The 21,247-nt window shown below is 39.5% G+C and overlaps 1 protein-coding gene across 1 annotated transcript; it reads right to left on the bottom strand.

Moving 5' to 3' along the window:
• Positions 1-15,322: 15,322 nt before the first annotated feature.
• DSEL (dermatan sulfate epimerase like) lies at positions 15,323-19,926 on the bottom strand. Its single transcript, XM_089516960.1, has one exon. The coding sequence runs from the start codon at positions 19,676-19,678 to the stop codon at positions 16,022-16,024; it is 3,657 nt and encodes a 1,218-aa protein (XP_089373086.1). The 5' UTR covers positions 19,679-19,926; the 3' UTR covers positions 15,323-16,021.
• Positions 19,927-21,247: the final 1,321 nt, after the last annotated feature.

Raw genomic sequence — 21,247 nt, 5'->3', positions numbered from 1 at the left:
CCTTCTTAATCTAAATGAATTTAAGTCTCCGGGACCAGATGAACTCCATCCAAGGGTATTAAAAGAACTGGCAAAAGTAATATCGGAGCCATTGGCAATCATATTTGAAAACTCCTGGAGAACAGGAGAGATCCCAGCAGACTGGAGGAGGGCAAACGTTGTCCCCATCTTCAAAAAGGGGAAAAAAGAGGATCCCAACAATTATCATCCAGTTAGTCTGACATCAGTTCTAGGAAAGATTCTGGAGCAGATCATTAAACAGAGAGTCTGTGAACATCTAGAAGGCAATGCCATAATCACAAAAAGTCAACATGGGTTTCAGAGAAACAAGTCATGCCAGACAAATCTAATCTCTTTCTTTGACAAAATTACCAGCTTGGTAGATGAAGGGAATGCTGTGGATATAGTATATCTTGATTTCAGTAAGGCCTTTGACAAGGTTTCCCATGACATTCTTGCAAACAAGCTTGTAAAATGTGGGCTAGACAAAGGAACTGTTAAATGGATCTGTAATTGGTTGACCGGCCGAACCCAAAGGGTGCTCAACAATGGCTCCTTTTCATCCTGGAGAGAAGTGACCAGTGGGGTCCCACAGGGCTCTGTCCTGGGCCCAGTGCTATTCAACATCTTTATCAATGACCTGGATGACAGAATTGGGAGCATACTTATCAAATTTGCAGATGACACCAAATTAGGGGGAATAGCTAATACCCCAGAGGACAGGATCAAGATTCAAAATGACCTGAATAGACTAGAAAGCTGGGCCAAAGTTAACAAAATGAAATTCAACACAGAGAAATGTAAGGTATTGCACTTAGGGCGGAAAAATAAAATGCACAGATATAGGATGGGTGACACCTGGCTGAATGAAACTACGTGTGAAAGGGATCTAGGAGTCCAAGTAGACCACAAGTTGAACATGAGTGAACAGTGTGATGCGGCAGCTAAAAAGGCCAATGCTATTTTAGGCTGCATCAATAGAAGTATAGTGTCTAGATCAAGAGAAGTAATAGTGCCACTGTATTCTGCTTTGGTCAGGCCCCACCTAGAATATTGTGTCCAGTTCTGGGCGCCACAATTCAAAAAGGACATTGAGAAACTGGAGCGTGTCCAAAGGAGGGCGACAAAAATGGTGAAGGGTCTGGAGACCATGCCCTATGAGGAACGACTTAGGGAGCTGGGGATGTTTAGCCTGGAGAAAAGAAGGTTAAGAGGTGATATGATAGCCCTGTTTAAATATTTGAAAGGATGTCATATTGAGGAGGGAGCAAGCTTGTTCTCTGCTGCTCCAGAGAACAGGACCCGGAACAATGGATGCAAGCTACAGGAAAAGAGATTCCACCTGAACATTAGGAGGAACTTCCTGACAGTAAGGGCTGTTCGGCAGTGGAATGCACTTCCTCGGAAGGTGATAGAGTCTCCTTCCTTGGAGGTCTTTAAACAGAGGCTGGATGGCCATCTGTCAGGGATGCTTTGATCTGGATTTCCTGCATGGCAGGGGGTTGGACTGGATGGCCCTAGTGGTCTCTTCCAACTCTACGATTCTATGATTCTATGATTCTATCCTACATATGCATCTGGTGTGTGTGTGTGTGTGTGTGTGTGTGTGTGTGTGATAATGGAATCATCTCCATCAAGATTTCTCTGACTCTCCCATAAAGTTTTGGATGCTTTCCTGACATCTAATTTCTTATTCATGCCCCAAAAGTCTGTCCACTCCCTAAATAAAATTCTAGATAAAATTCTCAGTAACTATTTTTTTTTAATTTGAAGAAAATTATCAGCTTTTATGACTTTCAGGAAAATATCCCCAAACTCCAATCTACCTGGCAGTTCGCTTGTGTCATATATATTTGTAATACATCCATTCAGACTCCACAGATCTCAGATAGTCTGAGTTTGTGTTCCTCTAACAGGAGCCTTTGGGAATCAGCACAAACTGCTGATTATCAACAATAAATTCAGGGGGATTCAGTATAATGCACAAATACTGGTGCTTACTTATTATTAAACCAAAATAATTTCAGGGACTTTATTAGTGGTGCATGGTGATGATGGGGTGGAGGGCTTCTCAGTAGCTGCACTAAGATTTTGGAAAACTTGATCCATATGTTAAATATACTCTTTTGGTTGTCTGATTAGTCCTATCCTGGCAAATATTTGTATTCCCAGGCAAATATTTTTAATGTAGTTGACGCTTACATTTAATTATTTTTATTAGATGAAACTAGTTTCATATTTAAGCTGTTTTATTTCTCTTACTTGTTTTTTTTTATTTTAAAAATTGTTGTAAATTGATGAGAAAGCACTGGAATGGTTGAGGATTTTTTTAAAATAATAGTAATAGAAATATTAGAGAATAGAAATTTAATATATTTCAAAATACAGCTATGTGACAAAGAGTCATTGTATATCCCAGTATTATAGAAATATTGGTTTAATCAAGGTATCTAACTCTCCTCCCCCCTTTTTTTAATGTTCAATTGTCAGAATCACTAGTTTTCCAGTTTTAAGTCCTCATATATTGTTGTACTGTACACTAAAGCACCCAACAATTGTATTCTATAATGTGAGATCCAAGGCTGGGAACCATTGCTTTATTTCACTTTTTTAAAAAGGCAGATATCTAATTTATGAAACCAGAATGTTCACATTCTCACATGCGAATAAATATACTTTTATTGAAAGTGGCTCAAAAATAACCATTCAGTATTGTTATACTTGAATACTATCAAATACATTCACAATGGGCAATACGTCATATCTGTACCAATGGAGGGGGGAGGGAACACCAAACCACTATTCTTTGCTATTTAATTTTAAGAAACCCACCAAAGTGTGACTAGTGCAATATGACATTTCATGTGAACTGCTATTTGGAAATCTGACTGTTTGAAATCAGTAACTATGATAACTGACAAACCTGGAACATCTGATTAAAAAATCAAAGAACAAATTTCACACAGTGACAGCAATGCTTACAAGAGATGGATTCACTGCTATCAAATATTAAAAAGATAAGGGGTGCAGACCTTAGGAGAAGGCTCAGAGATTTCACAGACTCCATTTTAGACTGAGAGAGAAAAGAAGAGATATAGGGAAATCTGCGATGCTAATCCACATTCCAGAATATACAAACAAGTGAAATTTAATCTCACCCACATCAGTGGATCTCTCTTAGAAATACACTAAGCCTATCAAGACACTTTTTCAGTTTCTTTAAATGTTTCTGAAGATATTTCTACATTTGTAGATCCCAGGAATAGAGTATTACAGAAGCTCTTGTGACAACTCTTGAAACTAATCTTAGCAAAATTCAAGTAATTTACAGTACTTAGATTTAAGCAACTAACCCTTGCTGAATTGGCTGAAAGTCACTTCTGGAAAAAATGTTGAAATGGGGACTGACAGCCTGTGAATGGAAACTGGGAAGAAGGTCAAAAGGTTTTGTCACAATGCTTCTACAAGGTATGTAATATCTAACTATGCTAATGATAGAAATACTCATGTAACTTATTAAGAAGAAGCATATGAAATTGCCCCATACAGAGTTAAATCTTTGTCCATTAGCTCATTAATGTCCACACTGCTGGAGACTCACCAGGATTCCAAGCAGGGATCTTGTGAAGCCCATGCTAGTGAAGCAATTCTTGAATTTTGGATCCACATGCATACTTTCTGAATGCAAAGTATCTTCTCGATCCCTGAAATACAACCTTGTTGTTTTTGTTTTTTAAAAAAATCCTTATTGTTTTGGGATACAACTTTGTGGATATTGTGTATCTTTAGTGGATTTAATTTACTAAACTAATTCCTCCTCATCCCACAAGTACTTCATCTGGAGTGTACCTTAACTGCCCTAGCTCCTTGACTCTGGCACAGTATCACTAGGGCTTCATTGTTTTACAAGCTATTTTACTGGGACATGCATAAACCTTCCTCAATAGATACATCTGATTAGATAAAGGACTAGATGTTTATGTTTTCTTGACATCTTAGTTTCCCTGACCTTCTACTGTTGTATTCTTTTGCTTCCATTTTATAATATTGTATTTATGAACTTGAAAATGCTGGTGTTAGAATGCTGGCTTGTGTAAGATAAGGGGCAGGGTTTAGCTCCCATATAATGTTTCTTTGGACTCTTTCAGACAGCAAAAAGTGATGGGAGCATAGCAGGATATTCCCATTGCTATTGCGCAATGAGTGAAGATTATCAGACAATGCCTTGTGATGTCACCATAACTGCATCATTATCCCATGAATAAAAAATAATTTTAGCACTGCTTTTCATTCACAGGAAAGTCCCATGAATGAAAAACAGTGATAAATTACTTTTTATTTGCAAAACAATAATTATGGCAACGTCGTGCAACATCATCTGATAATCTTCAAGCAATTGTGTGATAGTGACGGGCCTCCCACTATGCTCCCATCACTTTTTGTCATGTAAAGTAATCCTGGTTTTTCAGATCCTTCTTTTACCTGAATGAAAGAGACACCTCAGCATGCAGATCCCTCCCCGCCAGCCAGGCTTATGGAAACAAAAGCAGAGGTTAGATGAAGTCATTCATTCCTACAATGTTTTGCCAGTTGCACCTTTGAATTGGTTTGCACATCTTTAATTGGTGCAGTGAAGGAAAGATAAGCACAACAGAGTCTCAATTCACTTCAATATAGGGACCCATTGTCATTCATATTATTATTATGGATGCTGAAAAGTAACCAGGGGAAAATGTGGAAAGATTGTGGATGTATTTATTTGTTCTTGGCACATGTACAACTGCCAAGAAACCAGAGATGGGCTGAGGCTGGAAAGTAACTTTTAAAAAGCAGTTAGTTATAGAGTTCCAAGTCAGCCACCCATTATTTACTGCTATACTTACCAGTTTGCTTTCTTGTTATTCAAAGGTAGGTAGAATAAATGCTTGTAGATGTTTAAAAGCACACCAGAATGTGCAAACCACTGGTTTACAGTACAGAACATAACCAGTTAGGGCACATATATCTTGAAACTGTAAAACTGACTTTAAATGGAATTGTAATTTACCTTATGTGTGGCTAAATTATTGAAAAAATATGAATTAACAAATCAGTAGCTATTTGTAACTATACCTGCACTGCCACTTCTTGTTCAAAACAAGAAGACACACAGCCACACACCCAATTGGAACAGAAACACAGAGTTAAAAGAATTCTCTAACTTCACAAAGTCCAGGGGATGGGCAAATTTGGCAGATCCAAGCACCAATTTTATCGTCAGGGATCTGTTGCAGACTACAACCTCTCATAAATGCATTTTTCCTCTTTTGATTTCTTTTCTTCCATAAACAATCACCCACACAGAAGTGACAGAATGTTTGCTTCAGGTTTTGCATGGAGAGCCACTTCTTCCCTCAAATAAGGCTCTGTGCATTGTTTTACTATGAACTCAGGGTTCCTGGAAACCTCCAGGGACAAGAGAGTGCTTCAAAAATGGAGAGGGGAAGGTAAAGGGTCTGAGGCCACAAAAATACAGACCCATAGATTCTGTAGATTGCCTGTTGATGCAGGAATATATCCATAATCTTTCTGAATGTACTTAAGTAGTTGATTATCACAAAGCTGGGTGACTATGCTATTAACCCACCTTTAGGAAACTCGGAGGCAAAGTAATGAAGATTACCTCTAGCAATATCTCTGGCCATGACTGCCAAATTGAACAGCTACATTGAGAATATTTATCTCTCTGAAAAATCAGATGCTCAGAAGAAGGCACCAAAGTTGTTATTATCATCACTATTTTTAACTATATTTATACATTGCCTTTCCCATAAAAGCAAGACTCAAGTCAGCGGAGATGTCAGAAAGATAACTTGATGTTACCTTTATGCCCCACCATATGTGCTGCTGACAAATCACATGAGAACCATCTTTTGAGATCAAGAAGCATAGTCACCCTGGCTGACATGGTACATCTCTCATGCAGGTACAGCAATGCAATCTACTAATATATCATACAATAAAACATTCCAGATAAAAACAGGATACATGTGGCAAAACAATGTTAGAGTGAATTTAGTAAGTGCATGAGTAAGAGCAGACAAGCTCAGAAAGGTTGCAGCAATTTGCTTTTCCCCGAGACTATTGGAAGGAGAGATTCTGCCCTGTACCCTCCTCTTCTTGATGCTGTATTAATTGAGAGCAAAAAAAATTTTGTACTTTGAATCCATCTGATAGCAAGTGAAGTAAGCTGAGGACAAGGCGGGAAAGTGAGAGGAGGAGAGAAAAAAACAGGACATGTTAAAAACAGCAAATGAGGTCAACAGAAGCCAGGACAGATCATCATACACAAGCGCGAAAGGCATGGGATCACTCCCCCATCCTTATCCTGTCCATCACAGTGATTGCACAAAGGCCTTTCGTAACACAGAGCTAATCCTATCATTTTCCTGACATTAGAGTGGCATTGCATTAAGGTGAACTCCTGTTAATAAAAAATGCCAGGCAATGCCACTTCAATGATGGGACAATGACAGGATGAGCATGAGGTCATCTGAAATGCTTTTGAGCAACTGCTGTCACTCACAGTCTAATTGCCACCCGCCACCAGCTGTGCTCCATCAGCACTTTTTTGAACTCAGAAGCTTTCTGGCTCCTAAAAAGTGCTGGCAGAGCATGGCTGAGACCCCGGCTGATGGCATGCAGTGATTAGGTGGCAATTTAGCATGCAATAATCCCCACCTCCATCCCGCATCCCAGCTCCAGCCCAGGAGACTGGAGCCAGTTTTAAAGTCCATGCAATAAGTTCCTCAGAAAGGCCCTTTGCACTCTCTAGGAGATAGAAGGTACTATTTCACCATGTTTTCAGCCTTATTTCCCTTTCCAGCTTTGAGAAAAGGCCCTAAAACACACCAAGAGGACCAAAGGGGCAAAAATGCTCTCAATAGACTCTAGAAATGATCTTCTGACTAAAAAGAAAAGCTGTGCCAAATTTAAGAGGCCTCACACAATCACCCCTCCAATCTTTCTCTCCCTCTGTGTGTATGCATTTAGGGGGGCTTTGTAATCCAAGACCTTTAAAATGTTGCTTAATTTTTGCATAAATTCAGCACTTCATATAGGAGATTTTTTGACATGAGCCTGTGAATAGGTTCTGCCCTCATCAGTACCACAGGACTGCTGACATAATAGTTAGTCACACAATAAAGACATACTTATTAGTTATGAGTAGAATTACAAGTTATTTTTGCAGTTTTTTAAAATCTTACTGCAAATAATCAAGAAAATTTTTGTTTTAAAGTATTCTGTACCACAAGTTATTTTTGGCTAGTCTTTTTCTGATTAGTATTTTATGCTCCTCTGCTCCTATGACTCATTCTCCTGACCAAGGACTGAGGAATCCTTCCTGTCTTATTTTGTTGCTGCTATTTTTATTGCAAGGTCACTGTGTACCCTATTTGTGAAGGATAATAGTGCAATACTGTTTCCAGTTGTGGTTTTCAAAACAGGGTTATGATTTCCAAGTGTTATGTATCTCTCTGTCTTTTAGTTCATCCTTTCTTTCAGCCTAGCCTGAGATACTTTGGTGGTAGGCGAGAACATATACAAAAAATATGTGTCAAACAAGATTGTCATCAATCACACATACCATGTATGACACCAACTTGCTAGGAAATAGAGATATAAACTAGAAGTGCATAATAAATGACCCATCCATCTATATGCAGCACCTAGTTATGCCCACATCATCCCTCCACAACTTGCTAGCTAAAGGTCTCTGTTTTAGGTATGGAAAGACTATTCAAAAAATATTCAGAAAATAATTGAAATGCATGTTTGTTTGGTTGTTTGTGTTCAGAAACTCTGACAAGAATCATAGAATTGTAGAGTTGGAAGAGACCACAAGGGCCATCCAGTCCAACCACCTGCCATGCAGGAAATCACAGAAGAATCCTGGCCCTACATGGCTTGGGCCCAGGATACCTGAAGGACCGCCTCTCCCCATACATTCCGCCCCGCACCCTCAGAACTTCTGGGCAGCAATTACTCAGGGTCCCAGGGGCTAGACTTACCTCCACGACGAGGAGGACATATTCCATCGCTGCCCCGGCCCTTTGGAACACGCCGCCCACAGAGCTCCGCTCAGCTTCCTCCCTGGCTCAGTTTAGAAGGGATTTAAAAACCTTCCTATTTCGAGCTGTATTCCCTGAATGAAGCTCCAGATAGCCTTCCTTCCTTTCCTGTCGGCAAGATGGTCGGCTGATTGTGTTTTTAATTTGTTTTTAATATGTGTACATTGTTATTTGGTTGCTGTTTATTATTGTATATGATTTTATTATGTTGTTCACCGCCCTGATCGATGGAAGGGCGGTATACAAATAAAAATTTTATTTATTTATATATTATCCTGGACTGATGATAATCTTCACAGTTTGGAAAATATTCTGTGCAAAATTCACAGGTGGTTTTTGTGTGCAGACAATCCATCTCTGTGTTGAATTATTATTTCCCACACCAAAAATGCTGTTTCCTGCATAGAAAATTCTGTGACTGATGACCGATTCTGAATAAATTGGCACATGGTTCATTTGCATAGAAAATAGCATTTCCTTCCCAGAAAACAGCATTGTCTGTGCAGGAGCCAATACTCCTGTGTGGAAATATTACTTTCCACACAGAAAGTGTGTGTGTGTGTGTGTGTGTGTGTGAAAAATAACCACATACAAATTTTGCACAGAATGAATATTGGATTGTGAGTAGCCTTTTAAAACTGTGTGGTTTTTAAATACTTTCTCACATCTGGAAGAAAACTGACGAAATTACTCATCACTGCCTTCAGGAAGAAATGTAGTGAAGAATTACATCCCTACTGTGCTTATCTTCTGTACAACACTTTCCCTTTGGTGGTTTAGCATACAAGACACATATGAAGTATTGCTAAGAAAAGCAGAGATTTTTTATTTATTTATTTATTTATTTGGCTGTTGGCCTGTGCTGTTCCTCAGGGTTCTGTTCTGTCCCACATATTATTTAACATTTATATGAAGCCACTGGGAGAGGTCATCTGGAGTTTTGGGGTGAGGTGTCACCAGTATGAAGATGACATTCAATTCTAACTCTCCTTCCCATCTGATTTCAAGGAAGCTCTCTCTATACTGAACTAATTGCTGTAAGTAATGGACTGGATGAGGGCAATCAAATTGAAACTTAATCCAGACAGGACAGAGGTGCTCCTTTTCATAAGGCAGATCAGAGAATAGGGGCCTTGGCTGTGATGGATGGGGTAACACTCCCTCTGAAATCTCAGGCTTGCAGTTTCAGTGTGCTCCTGGACTCCACTCTGAGCCTGGATGCCCAGGTATCAGCAGTGGACAGGAGTGTATTTACACAGCTAAAATTTGTGTGCCACCTGCTCCTGTTTCTTCACATGACAGATCTGGCTATGGTGACACATGTCTTGGTTACATCTTGTTTGAACTACTGTAACACACAGTATGTGGGGCTGCCTTTGGAAACTGTTTGGCAACTTCAGTGGCTCCAACATGCTGCAGCCAGAATGCTGACCAGAGCCAGTTATAGGAGGCATACGAGCCTGTACAGACAGGCCAAAATAAAGCTGCTTGGGGTCACTTTGGAGGTGTGCTGTTTCAATGAGTCTGGAAGCTGTGCCAAAGCCATGCTCGAGTCCTAAGGATTGGAGAGCAGCTTTGGCGCAGCTTCTGGCTCTTAAGATGCATGTGTCATTTAAACAGCATACTCCAAAGTGACCCAAAGCAGCTTTATTTTGGCCTGTTTGTACAGGCCCATACAATTCCTTTGTTGGAACAGCTTAACTGACTACTTTTTTGTACAATTCAAAATGCTGGTCATGACCTATAAAGCCCTATATGGCTTAGGTCCAGATTATTGGAAAACCATATCTCCCCATATGAACCTGCCAGAACACTAAGATAATTGGGGAAAGGATTTATCTCAGTCCCACCACCATCCCAGGCTCATTTGGTGAAGACATGAGAGAGAGAGCCTTCTCGGTGGCTGCTCCCACCCTCTGGAACTCCCTTCCATGGGAGGCTAGATTGGCCCCCTCCCTGCTTACTTTTCAATGGCAGGCCAAGGTGTTTTTGTTTAAGCAAGCATTTAAAAGATAAGCATGCCACCGTGGCTTTTATATTGAACATGTGTATTGCCTTTTACCTTCCATTGTGTTTTTAATATAATTTTATACTGTTTTTAGGTGAGTTTAACTGTTTTAAATTTTATTGTAATGCTTTTTAAACCTGGGAGCCACCTTGGGTCCCTTTGGGGAGAAAGGCAGCATATAAATGAAATAAACAAATTAATAGTCCAATTACATTACCAGAAAGCTATAAAGTTAAATGCACACCCTATGCTTGACCAATATTGCCCTGATCTGATTGGTGCATGGGCTGGAAACTTAGATAAAACTGAATTACTATGATCAGTTATGCTATAAAGGAAATTTGATCCTCAGTTCATGCTACAAATCTTAGTCCTGAATCAGTAGTGGGAAAGTTTTGGACTCACTGATCTTCATATTTCATCATTTGCCTGGGTAACTAGTGACTGGAATCCAACAATATCTGGAGGACTACAGCCTGCCCATCTCTACTCCAAGAGGCAACTGCCTCCTAAATGTCAAAGCAATGTTAGAGTCCTTCCAAGTTTCAGAACTCTTACTTTGTGGAAACAGCAGGTTTTTTATTTTTATTTTTAAACAAGGTGATCGTTTTGAAGATCATAGCCTTTGGTGCAGACAACATAAGCCCTATCTGTTTGAAGAATAACACTCACAAACAATATTGGCTTTAGAGTTTCCTTAGCTTTTTTGAACTCTCTGTTTCTTATCACCAGCAGCCTCAAAGTTCAAGCAGAGGCCAGACATGTTGTTGGTTTCAATCAGATCCAGGATTGTGAATCATCAGCCTTTAAAAAAGGGTAACATTTTGAGTTTTAAAGCTTGATTCTCCAAGGGCAGTTCTGTCAAACTCCAACAAGGCATCAGTTACCAACAAAACAGTCATACAAGTGAAAAAAAAGAGTGGCAATATCCTTTGCTGACATAGAAATGACAAAAAAGAGCTGCCTTTTAAAAAAATGTGATAGCAAGGACTAAAAGAATGCACACAGTTTATAAAAGGAGGGCAGGGTAGACAAAGAATGAAACCATTGTAGTAATACTTTCAACCCAATGCATCACTGGCACCAGCACTGGCACATTTCACACAAATATAGTTGGTTGTTTCCTTTACAATATACCATGTTCTACCTAGCCAGAGGAAAATCCATAGGAAAAAAGAGAGCTGCCAGTCTCCCTTCCGATCCAAGACATGTAACAGCCATGTTAAGGTTAGTGAAACTGTACCAGCAGCTTTTCAGGCTAGAGGCACATTTTGACATAATAATGAATGGCTGGGAAAGAGCTACTTTTATCTAGGTCACAATGAGAGATCACATAACATTGTAGCAAGTTAGCAGAGGCTGAGAGTGAAGGAGAGAAGACATAACACTAAAGCATCCAACATCACCAAGAGGTCATCAGTCTGCAAAGACAAATTCATTACATTGTGACACTGGCTAATTATCATCACCCAAACAGCAATTACCCAGCTGGCATATTTCAAATTCATGACATTAGGCTCTGATTCTATTTTCTACAAATAAAAGGAAACATATTTCATAGCAAGTTCAATTGTAACCATACACCAGACAGTTAAAGAGGGGGAGAGTGATGAAAAGAGGGAGGGGGGGAGTTATTCTGATAATACCATGTAAAGGTTGAGATATACATACAGTAGAGAATATAAAGGAAAAAAAATTTGGAAGAACACATTTAATATGTTTAAAGAACAGAAGAGAAAATAGGTTGTTGGCTGGAAAAGTGAAAGAAAAGTGTACAAGAAGATGATCTTATCTAAATCAAATAAATAGTGAGTACAAGTAAATAGAGAAGGGAAATCAGTTTCTGAAGATGAATGCACGCAGATTTAGAACAGATTTAAAAGTGGAATTGGTGTGATTAAATATAATCCACAATGAGATAGGGTTTGAGATAAAAGGGGGAAATGAAGATTCTATGAAATCCCATAAAATCACCAGCAGCGTTCCTGATAAATTAAGTTCACATACCAGTGTTGCAATCCTAAATTACATGTACTCAGAAGTAAGTCATCGTTATAATTTATTACTTATAAAGTGCCTAATAACTGCTAGGAATTGTATAGAAACCAAACATAAATAAATAAATATTAAAATATAAACAGGCTCATGCATCATACAGGTTCATTATATAAAAAGTAACTTCTGTGAAAATAAAATCAGGAAAATATTGTCCAAAACAATAGCAATTATTCATTTTCGCACTACATAAATATGCATGTTTGATTCCTTTCAGTGGAACTTTAACTTGGAAAATACTATGATTGAGAATGAAGGCACACAGTATTTATCACAGGTCAGTTCCACAAGTTCTATTCCTTAGAAATTCCATATTCTTTAGTATGTTCAGGATGGCAACTTCAAGTTCCAGTTCTTACAATTTTTCTTTGAAAAAGTCATTGCAGGAAGATTTTTATTTGTCATTGAGTTACTTTACATGTTACAAGAAAGATGGCTGCCTTCAAATGGGTATCTCCATGGTGGGTATCATAATATATGGAAAGAAGATACATTTCTGAAAACATAGATGAGATTGAAACTCATGTCCTAGCTAGGATACACTGACCACCTGTCAATTCTCTCTCTCTCTCTCTCTCTCTCTCTCTCTCTCTCTCTCTCTCTCTCTCGTGAAGATATGCATGTACACACACAGATCTACATTGTGGAACCACATAGTGGACATGGTTTGAAAACCCTTCAAAGAAAAAACCTATGAGTGTTTGCAGGCTTCCACACATTCTGAATATTTGATTGCAGGAAAGCATAGTCTTCATATTTGTGGCTAAGGGCCATGCATGTATCTGTATGTGGCACTGTCTGACCTTGGGAGCTAAGGAGAGTCAGGCCTGATTAGTATTTGGTGAGCACCATCAATGAATACCAGGTGCTGTAGGCTATAGCAAAAACTCCTCTGAGCATTCCTTGCCTAAGAAAACCTTATGAAATTCATAGAGTCACCACTAGTTAGCAGAGAACCTGAAGGCAAAAACACACACTAGATATGGGACCACACATTCCAACAATACATACAGTTAATCCTACAATGGCCTAGATATTGCCACTTGACACTTCCCCAAATATCAAGCAATACAGACATGTTTGTCTGGATTTTTTTTTAAAGGCAAACTGGATGGTTCCTGAAGAAATAATCTATATTTTTAGAAGGATGTAACAAAAAATAAAATAAAAAGTAGGGAGTTATGTGGGGTTGAGGACTGGCAAAAGGCATATGATGAATGTGACTCCAGAAGTTCATTTTCCATACCCCTGCTGTAAATAAGAATGGAGAACACACAACCTTCATGTTGCTGTACTGCAGCACCCACCATCCCTCATTACTGACTATGCAGGCTGTGGCTGGTGGGAGTTCTAATACACAACCTCTAGAATGTACAACACATTCTCCATGCACCCCACTGTAAACAAACCTGTGATATGCATTTCTACATTTTCCAGTAACAAATAAATACCAACGCACAAACAGGGTATCAGATGCTACAATGCCCCCATAGAGAGCTGACAGTCAAAACAATTCAAAGTCCCATACCCGCCTACATTTTATAGATGAAAGTTGGAGCAGCTGTGGCCAAGCAATATCAGAGTGTGACCAAGATGTAATGAGCAAAAACAGACAAGGTGGGAGAAGCTGCAATAGTTCCTCCCACTCTTCTACTGTACCCCTCCCCTACCCCACTGAGTCAGTTAAGTAACAACTACATTTTCATTCAATTTTGTTGGCAGCAATTGAAGCTAACAGAGGACAAAAGGGGAAAGTGGAAAGAGAGGAAAAACATGAACATTTTAAAAGCAGCTGAAAAAGTGGGACAACAGAGGATTAATCTGCATGTCAAATTAGGGCATACCCTATTTCCCAGATGGTATGAAGTTCACAGATCCTTTACAGCTAAGCCATATATCACATCCCTTACAACTGAGATGTTTAACTGATATTCTCCCACAAAGGATGTCCAGAGCAATAACAAAGGGTCACGGAAAAATGAAAAGGGATGTTAGAAAGGAAATAACACTATAACATTTTAAAGTATTGATATTTTCATATGGTAGGATTTTTTTTTCTTTTCCTTATTAGGCTTAAATTCATGTTGGGTGCAACCTTGGTTCCGTCTCAAGAACAAGGCAAGATAAAAAATAAATAAATAATAATAATAATTTATATGTATGGTGTAACCAATAGTGACAAAACAGCCTCCTATGTATAACACTGCAGAACTTCCTATTAACTGTAATATGCAAGCTGGTTCACTTGCTATCTGATTTGCTATTGGATATAACACACAAGCTGGTTCAGGTATATAGACCCTATACCACTCAGGAATTAGGCAACATACATACACATAGACATGTGATTATGATAATCATAAGAATCATTATAACCATGTGTCTACTTTACATTATGTATGATGCCTAATTGCTTAGTGGTATAGGGCCCATATACCTTCAACAGCTTGTGTGCTAGATCCAATAGCAAATCAGATAGCAATTGATCTGGGGTGTATGCACACTACACAGTGATTGCAATTTAATAGCACTTTCAACTGTTGTATCAAAATGCCATAATGTGAAGTTCAGATATTCCCCTCAGCCTTGATTACATGTCTCCAAAGTAATTCATCATCATCATCACCACCATCATCATCATATTGCTTTATATCCCACCTTTCTCCCAAAATTGGGACTCATTAATACAATGCATCTTCCCTTTCATGCTTTGCCTTCTTTTTCAGGAAATTTCTGAAATGCATTTACCAGAAATCAAGATTTAATTTAGATTCACTCTGGGTAGCCTCCACCAAGAAAATGGCAGAAGTCCTTGTAAACTGTGATATTATTATTATTATTATTATTATTATTATTATTATTACCATAATCAACAATAACCTCATGCTGCTGTAATTTATCCAATTCTTTTTTTTTTTTTTAAATAACATTATGGTTACAAACGGCAATGTTATCCTGAAATAAACTTTCTTGGCCTTAGTTCCTCACTACAGATGGGGAAAACATATTAAGGAGTGTTCTTCTATTTCCACAGCCACTTGCTTCTTGGTGACTTTGCTCAGGCTATGAAGAGGATGCCACAATCTTGCCAATTTTTCTGTGTGTGTGTGTGTGTTTATGTAGGGATATGTCTGCTGTGGCTCGTATAGGAAAGCATTTCTTAAAAAGCAACACATCTGGTTGGTTCTGTTCAGTTTACAACATGTCTGTCTGAGTGTATGTAGGGATGTGTCTATTGTCATTCCAGTAATCTTAGGAAAGCATTTCCTTTTTAAAGAAAACAACAACACATTTAGCTGGTTCTCTTCAGTTTACAGCTTCTCAACACCTTACACCAGCAAATCCAGCCCATGGGAGATACTTGCTTCCAAATGTAAACTCTATTATTTTTATTTATTTTTTTATTCATTCATTCATTTATTTATTTATTAAAAAAACAAACACAGTTGTTCACAAAAAACTAGGACTGAGCTTTGGCTCTTCCCCAATGATTTCACATTAGCCAGCAAATAGCCAGTGGATGGCCATATTTGGCAACTCCCTTCTTGGCTGGAATTCATACTGATATCCTCAAAATGAAAGGATCCTTATCCTATTACCAGTCCCCTGAGCTCCCCAGTGTCCATCTGGAAAAAGAACATAAAGATTCACACAGTTTTATTCTCCAAGGCAGCAAAAATAATTATAGGTTTTAGCTGGGGAGAGCAAAACCTCTTACTAGACTAAATATCTCATTTCATTTAAAATAATCTCTCTGTAAGTATAACAGACTGTACAAGACATTTTACAAGAATAAACCAGATTCTTTGATTCTTATTTACAAATGCCTGGGGATCCTTAGTGCAAACTACTGCTGACCCGCAGCATCTAAATCAGTAAACTTTGGATATCCTAAGCGGTCCATTAGAGTGGAACAGATGTCCTCAATCTCCTTAATTTCCTCAGGAGGCATATCATGTCGCCAAGCATGGATGCTCACTGGAGAGATTTCCCCTTCATAAGGAAGATAAAAAAGACTGGTGGATGTGGCAAATAATATTTGGTTTAAGCTAGCAGGAGACAGAGGGATTCCGAGAAAGGCATAGATGGCTTCAGCCATCTTCTGGGGAAAGTTGACAATGTCTTCAAACTTGAGGAGTAGATAATTTGCTGGCAGCAAATCCCTGTTGAGTCTCAGGGCTGCTGCTGTATTTGCCAGCCACAAATGGGACATCACAGAGACAGCATTTGAATTTGAATGGGAGAGTTCCTCTCTCAGTGGTTCGTATTCAAAGGCATAGCCTGAATTTAAACTACACTTGTCTTTTCCACTACCATTAAAAAGCCTAGCTAAACGCTGTGGAATCTTCCTCAAGGAGTAAAGGCTAGGCTGGCTTTTGTACAGTACTGAGTAGACCCATGCCCGAGGGTCCCGTACTACATAGAGTGCTCTGAGTGAAGGGCCTATAATTTCTTGAAAGAAAGGCAGCTTTAATGTCCAGCTCCCACTGCTTAGACTAAGTACAGGCCGTGCATTTGGATAAAAAGTAAGGTGTCTCCTCAGTTCCCTAATGTATTCAGCATCCTTATCTGAACTCCCTCTGAGTCGGTTTCTTTGTTCTGCTATGGATTCTCTCTTTCTAGGACGTCTCTTTTTGTCTTTACTAGTGGAGGGATGCTGAACTAACCTACTTCTGCTGCTTTCCTGTAAATGGATATTCTGCAAATGAAGCTTGGTGTCCTTGACTAGAGAATGCAGCCAACCCTGAAGGAGCCGAAAGTGGCCGCTTTGAACATCAGATGCTTTCCATTCACAGGCATCAACAAATGAGTCAATCTCAAATTCTGTTTCAGGAACATCAAGGTATCCTGTTGGGATCTTGATATAGATGAAGTCACTGATGTTGAAGAACAATTGCTTCAAAATTTCTGCACCTGAACTGGGGAGAGAGGTAATGATAACGTCTGGCAAATTCACAGGGTGCCCTTGGTCCTTCTCTGCATTGTGTTCTGTACCTGTCATGTCACTACTCCATTTTGCACAGATTGGTTGAGTACAAGAGCTCCACACATCAATCAGTTCAACAAACCACAGTATAATTACCAGGAATAGGGTCCAACGCAAAAGCTTGCCAAACGAAATATAAAACCGCCACTGAATGGCCAATATGACCAAGCTAATCCCCAAAATCAGCCCTGCTATTATATTCACTTTAAATCCAAAGGGGAAAATAGTCTTGTTAGTTGATACCTGCTTTTCTATAGCTTCAGTTCCAAGGCCAAATTTTGTAACTTTTCCTTGAGTAGCTACCTTGGCATAGCCACCAAAACCTAAATAACTAAACCTTTTCCTCAGATTTAGATAGTCTGTGACAACAGAGAAAACAGTTTCAGTATTGTTGACATTTAGAGAAATCTGATACCCTGTGTGGGCATCATCAACAAACCTACAGCTAGAAATATTGACATTAGGCCCATAGAACAGGTAGGCAATTCTCGCAGTAGCACTTTTTGCAGAAAAAGTGACATTTACAAATTGTGTCCATCTTTTTTTGAACTCTGCTGCCTGCTCTGCTTCTTGTATCCTAGCAACCGGGCTGCTTCCATGATGGTCAAACCAAAACATTTTATAATGAGCATCCCATACATCCATCATGGCTCCATTATATGTGTTCATAAATTTATATGGGACATATTTAAAGTCAATGTCAAGGTTATGAAAAAAGGCACTGATAGAGTTGATGGGAGAATCCACTTCCTTTTCCACATGGTCGACCACTAACAGAGTCTGAGGATTTAACAGAAGTAACGAACGGTATACACTTTTCAGCTTCATTGCTGAGGAGTATGCTGACGCTGCCTCACCACTTACAAACATCATGTCCTCATGCTGAGAGGATGTTATAATCTCACCAGCAGCATCTCCAACTTCATCCCCAGTCCACTTAAGCCACTGTGTACATTCACCAAGCTGGCCCTCCCAAGGCTGATTGCACTGACTGGTGGGAGATGGAGCAAACACCAGGACGTTATTCAAGTGGCTAAGTTTGGGTCCGTAAAGGGCCTCAGAGACAAAAACTTGCCCATTGGGAGCAAAGGTGAAAGAGTTCTGATCGGGGTGTTCATGCCCTGGGTTGAAGCTTCGCCACCCATCAATCCAGGAATAGGGCTGAAAGTGGACTATGTCATAGACAGCACGGCCACCCAGCTTCCCAGATTTGAAAGAAACAAAGGTATTTGTCTGTGCATATGGTAACCCTGCCCCATAGGTAACAACACCCCAATTAGGGAACACATGCATTTTAGCACTGCCATAGTCAGGAGGAGGGTGGGGAGTTAATCCTGGGTTGTACCATATGTACTCTGTGTGAAGTGTACTCCATCTCTGGGCAGTGGATGGCACCATGGGGCCATCCTTCGGCCGATGTTTTCTAATTTGCTGTGCAAGCCAATTGCCCTCTCCATTTTTCAGCACAAATCTGTCTAGGAAAACCAGCTGGCTTTCAGGTCCATAGAACCAATTGTAATTGGAATCAGCTATGCCCACGGTTCTCTGAAAGCCAGGTAAAAGGGTAGCATAATAAAACCAAAAGTGCATTTTGAGCCAGTGGTTTCCAAAATTGTTAATCCCAAAGTGGCGCTGTGCCAGAAAAATATACTGGGTTATTGATTTGGCTGTATAGCTGCCATATGCTACACCTTCATCCAAAGAGCCATCAACAATATGGTTTAGCAAAAACATGGTTTTCTCCATCACATCTACTACTGTATGTTTCCAGACATTTGCTTGGGCCTCTACACCCTCTTCTGTTACCAGAGCCCCAATGAGCAATGCCACCATGTTAGTGGCTTGGTGATTATGAAGTAGTTGCTTGCCCCAGGAACGGACTTTGGAATATCCATACATTTCCTCACTTATGGCCAAGATCTTAGCAAAGTATTTTTGTCTTCTGACATCATCGAGCGAGGCATACAAAAAATCAAAAGCTGTAGCAAAGCCAGTTAAGGAATGCCCGAGAGGAACTTCATCACCCGGGGCATTCTCCACCAGCCAGTCTTTATATCCAGCCATTCTGTCCATATATTCTAAAACAAAATCAAAGGCAGCTTTATCTTCTGGGCACAAGAGACAGTAAAATGCTAAGGGAGGCAAATTGTTTCCGTATATCTCATTCCACTTGGCAGCAAAATCAGCATGCTTGGGTGGAGGTAGGTAGTAGGACGGATTGGATAGCATCACAGACACTGCACTCCTGATTGCTCTAAAGAGGTGGAGATGGCTGGTGTGTGATTTCTGCCTCAATGCTGGGATCTCTTCAGCACTGAAATACAAGCTTGGATGAAGAACTGTTTTTTTCATTTTCTGACCAGCCTTGAAATCTTCCAGTTTTTGTTTCTCATACTGATCCATATCCTCTGCAAAAGTCACCCAGTCTGAGTAATTACTCACAGATTCTTCAAAAGTGCAGACTGCCAACATCGCTAATGCTAAAAAGAAGGATTGTCCTGTAAACATTAGAGCCATGATCCATTAGGCAGTTTTCTCCCTTCAGGCATAGACCTTTTTTGAAAAAACACAGTGTTCAGATGTCACATGTGGATCAAGGTGCCACTATGAAAAATATGCTTGAAGGACTTTTATTTAAACTTGGGGGGAAGGCTTTATGCTATAAGATATGTCTACCTCTTGGCTGACATGTTTTTTAGACACAGCCGAAATGCAGGTGCTCTGAATAGACACCACAGAGACACAATAAAAGCAACAATTCCGAGGGCTAAAGAGAATGTAACCTCTGACCAACTTCCAAGTACACCAGACTAACAAGCAAATTTGATGTCAAAAGGATGTCTATTGAGCTGTGAAGTGCAGAGACAAAAATCATATCCAACACATTATTTTGTTAATAAGAGACATGTGTGTGTGTGTGTGTACAGGAGGGGGAACCTTTAACATCCAGCTATTTCTGCTATAGAGGAAAAAACCTGATAGCAATATATATAAAGAAAATGAAGAAAGAAATGGAATTTTCCACAGAAGACTTCTGTCCTGTTCTCTCATGGTGCACAAAAAAAGGCTTGTCATTTATTTTTTAGGAGGACAGAGACTTTGCCAAATATCTCCACCCACCAATTTTGATAGAGGTACCATGATTCCAATACTTGCTAAACTCCAGAGGTGAAAACTTTTTTGGGCTTGATGATCCTGTAGGAGACTTGTAGCTTTAATGTATTCTTTCATTATCTTCATGTCTACCTCAGTCTGAGCAACCAGTCCCTGTCCTGGCATTTCAATTAGCTCTCTCTCTTCCTCACAAAAACAAATCAGAAACACCAAATGGGACACACAGGTCACTTGTTCCTCCTCTGATAGCTGTTTCTGGGGCCTGTTCACTTCACATGTTGTTCTTATCTGTAGGACAAAATAAAAAAGAACAAAGCAAATGTCATTTAAAAAAAAAGGTAGAATTACACTGACAAACAGCTATTTTATTTTATTTTTTCTTAAGGCCACATGATCCAGAAGTACAGCTGGGGGCCAGGGTAAGATATAATGAGGGCAGTGACCCTCTCAATAGGAATTCTTTCTCCCCAAATGATTTTCTTGGTCTTCACTCCTCAGATTTCTAGTACTACAGAGAGTGAGACACTGGCAACCCTTCACATCTAAGACTGCATCCACATTACAGAAATAATGCAGTTTGATACCACTTTAAGTGTTGTGGCTAAATGATATGGAATTCTAGGATTTGTAGTTCCATGAGCTATTGAGCCTCCTCCCTCAGAAAGCTCTGATGGCACAGCAAACTACAAATCCCAGGATCCCACAACTTGGAGTCACAGCAGTTAAAGTGGTGTCAAAATGCATTATTTCTGCAGTGTTGATGCAGCCCAAGTTTGTGCCTTTTTGCCAGTCTTAGAATTCTTGTATTTGCTGTGTTCACGTTCCCTTGGTAACTTTATTGCCCTTTTTCATTGAATGCCTAAGCTGTATCTCTAAATGATCTACTTAAGTTTTTAAGTTACTGCGATGCTAGAAATTTAAAAGAGTGAAGGAAAATTTAATTGGGGTAGAATTCTTATCTGGAGAGGCTAG

This window comes from Sceloporus occidentalis, unplaced genomic scaffold (assembly GCF_023333645.1).
Source record: "Sceloporus occidentalis isolate IW3139 unplaced genomic scaffold, rSceOcc1.0.p SCAF_3, whole genome shotgun sequence".
Taxonomy (NCBI): domain Eukaryota; kingdom Metazoa; phylum Chordata; class Lepidosauria; order Squamata; family Phrynosomatidae; genus Sceloporus; species Sceloporus occidentalis.
This window is presented reverse-complemented; position numbering and strand designations above follow the sequence as displayed.

Bases quoted from the DNA above. Each gene is read 5' to 3' on its own strand.
- DSEL (XM_089516960.1), bottom strand. From the start codon at position 19,678: ATGGCTCTAATGTTTACAGGACAATCCTTCTTTTTAGCATTAGCGATG.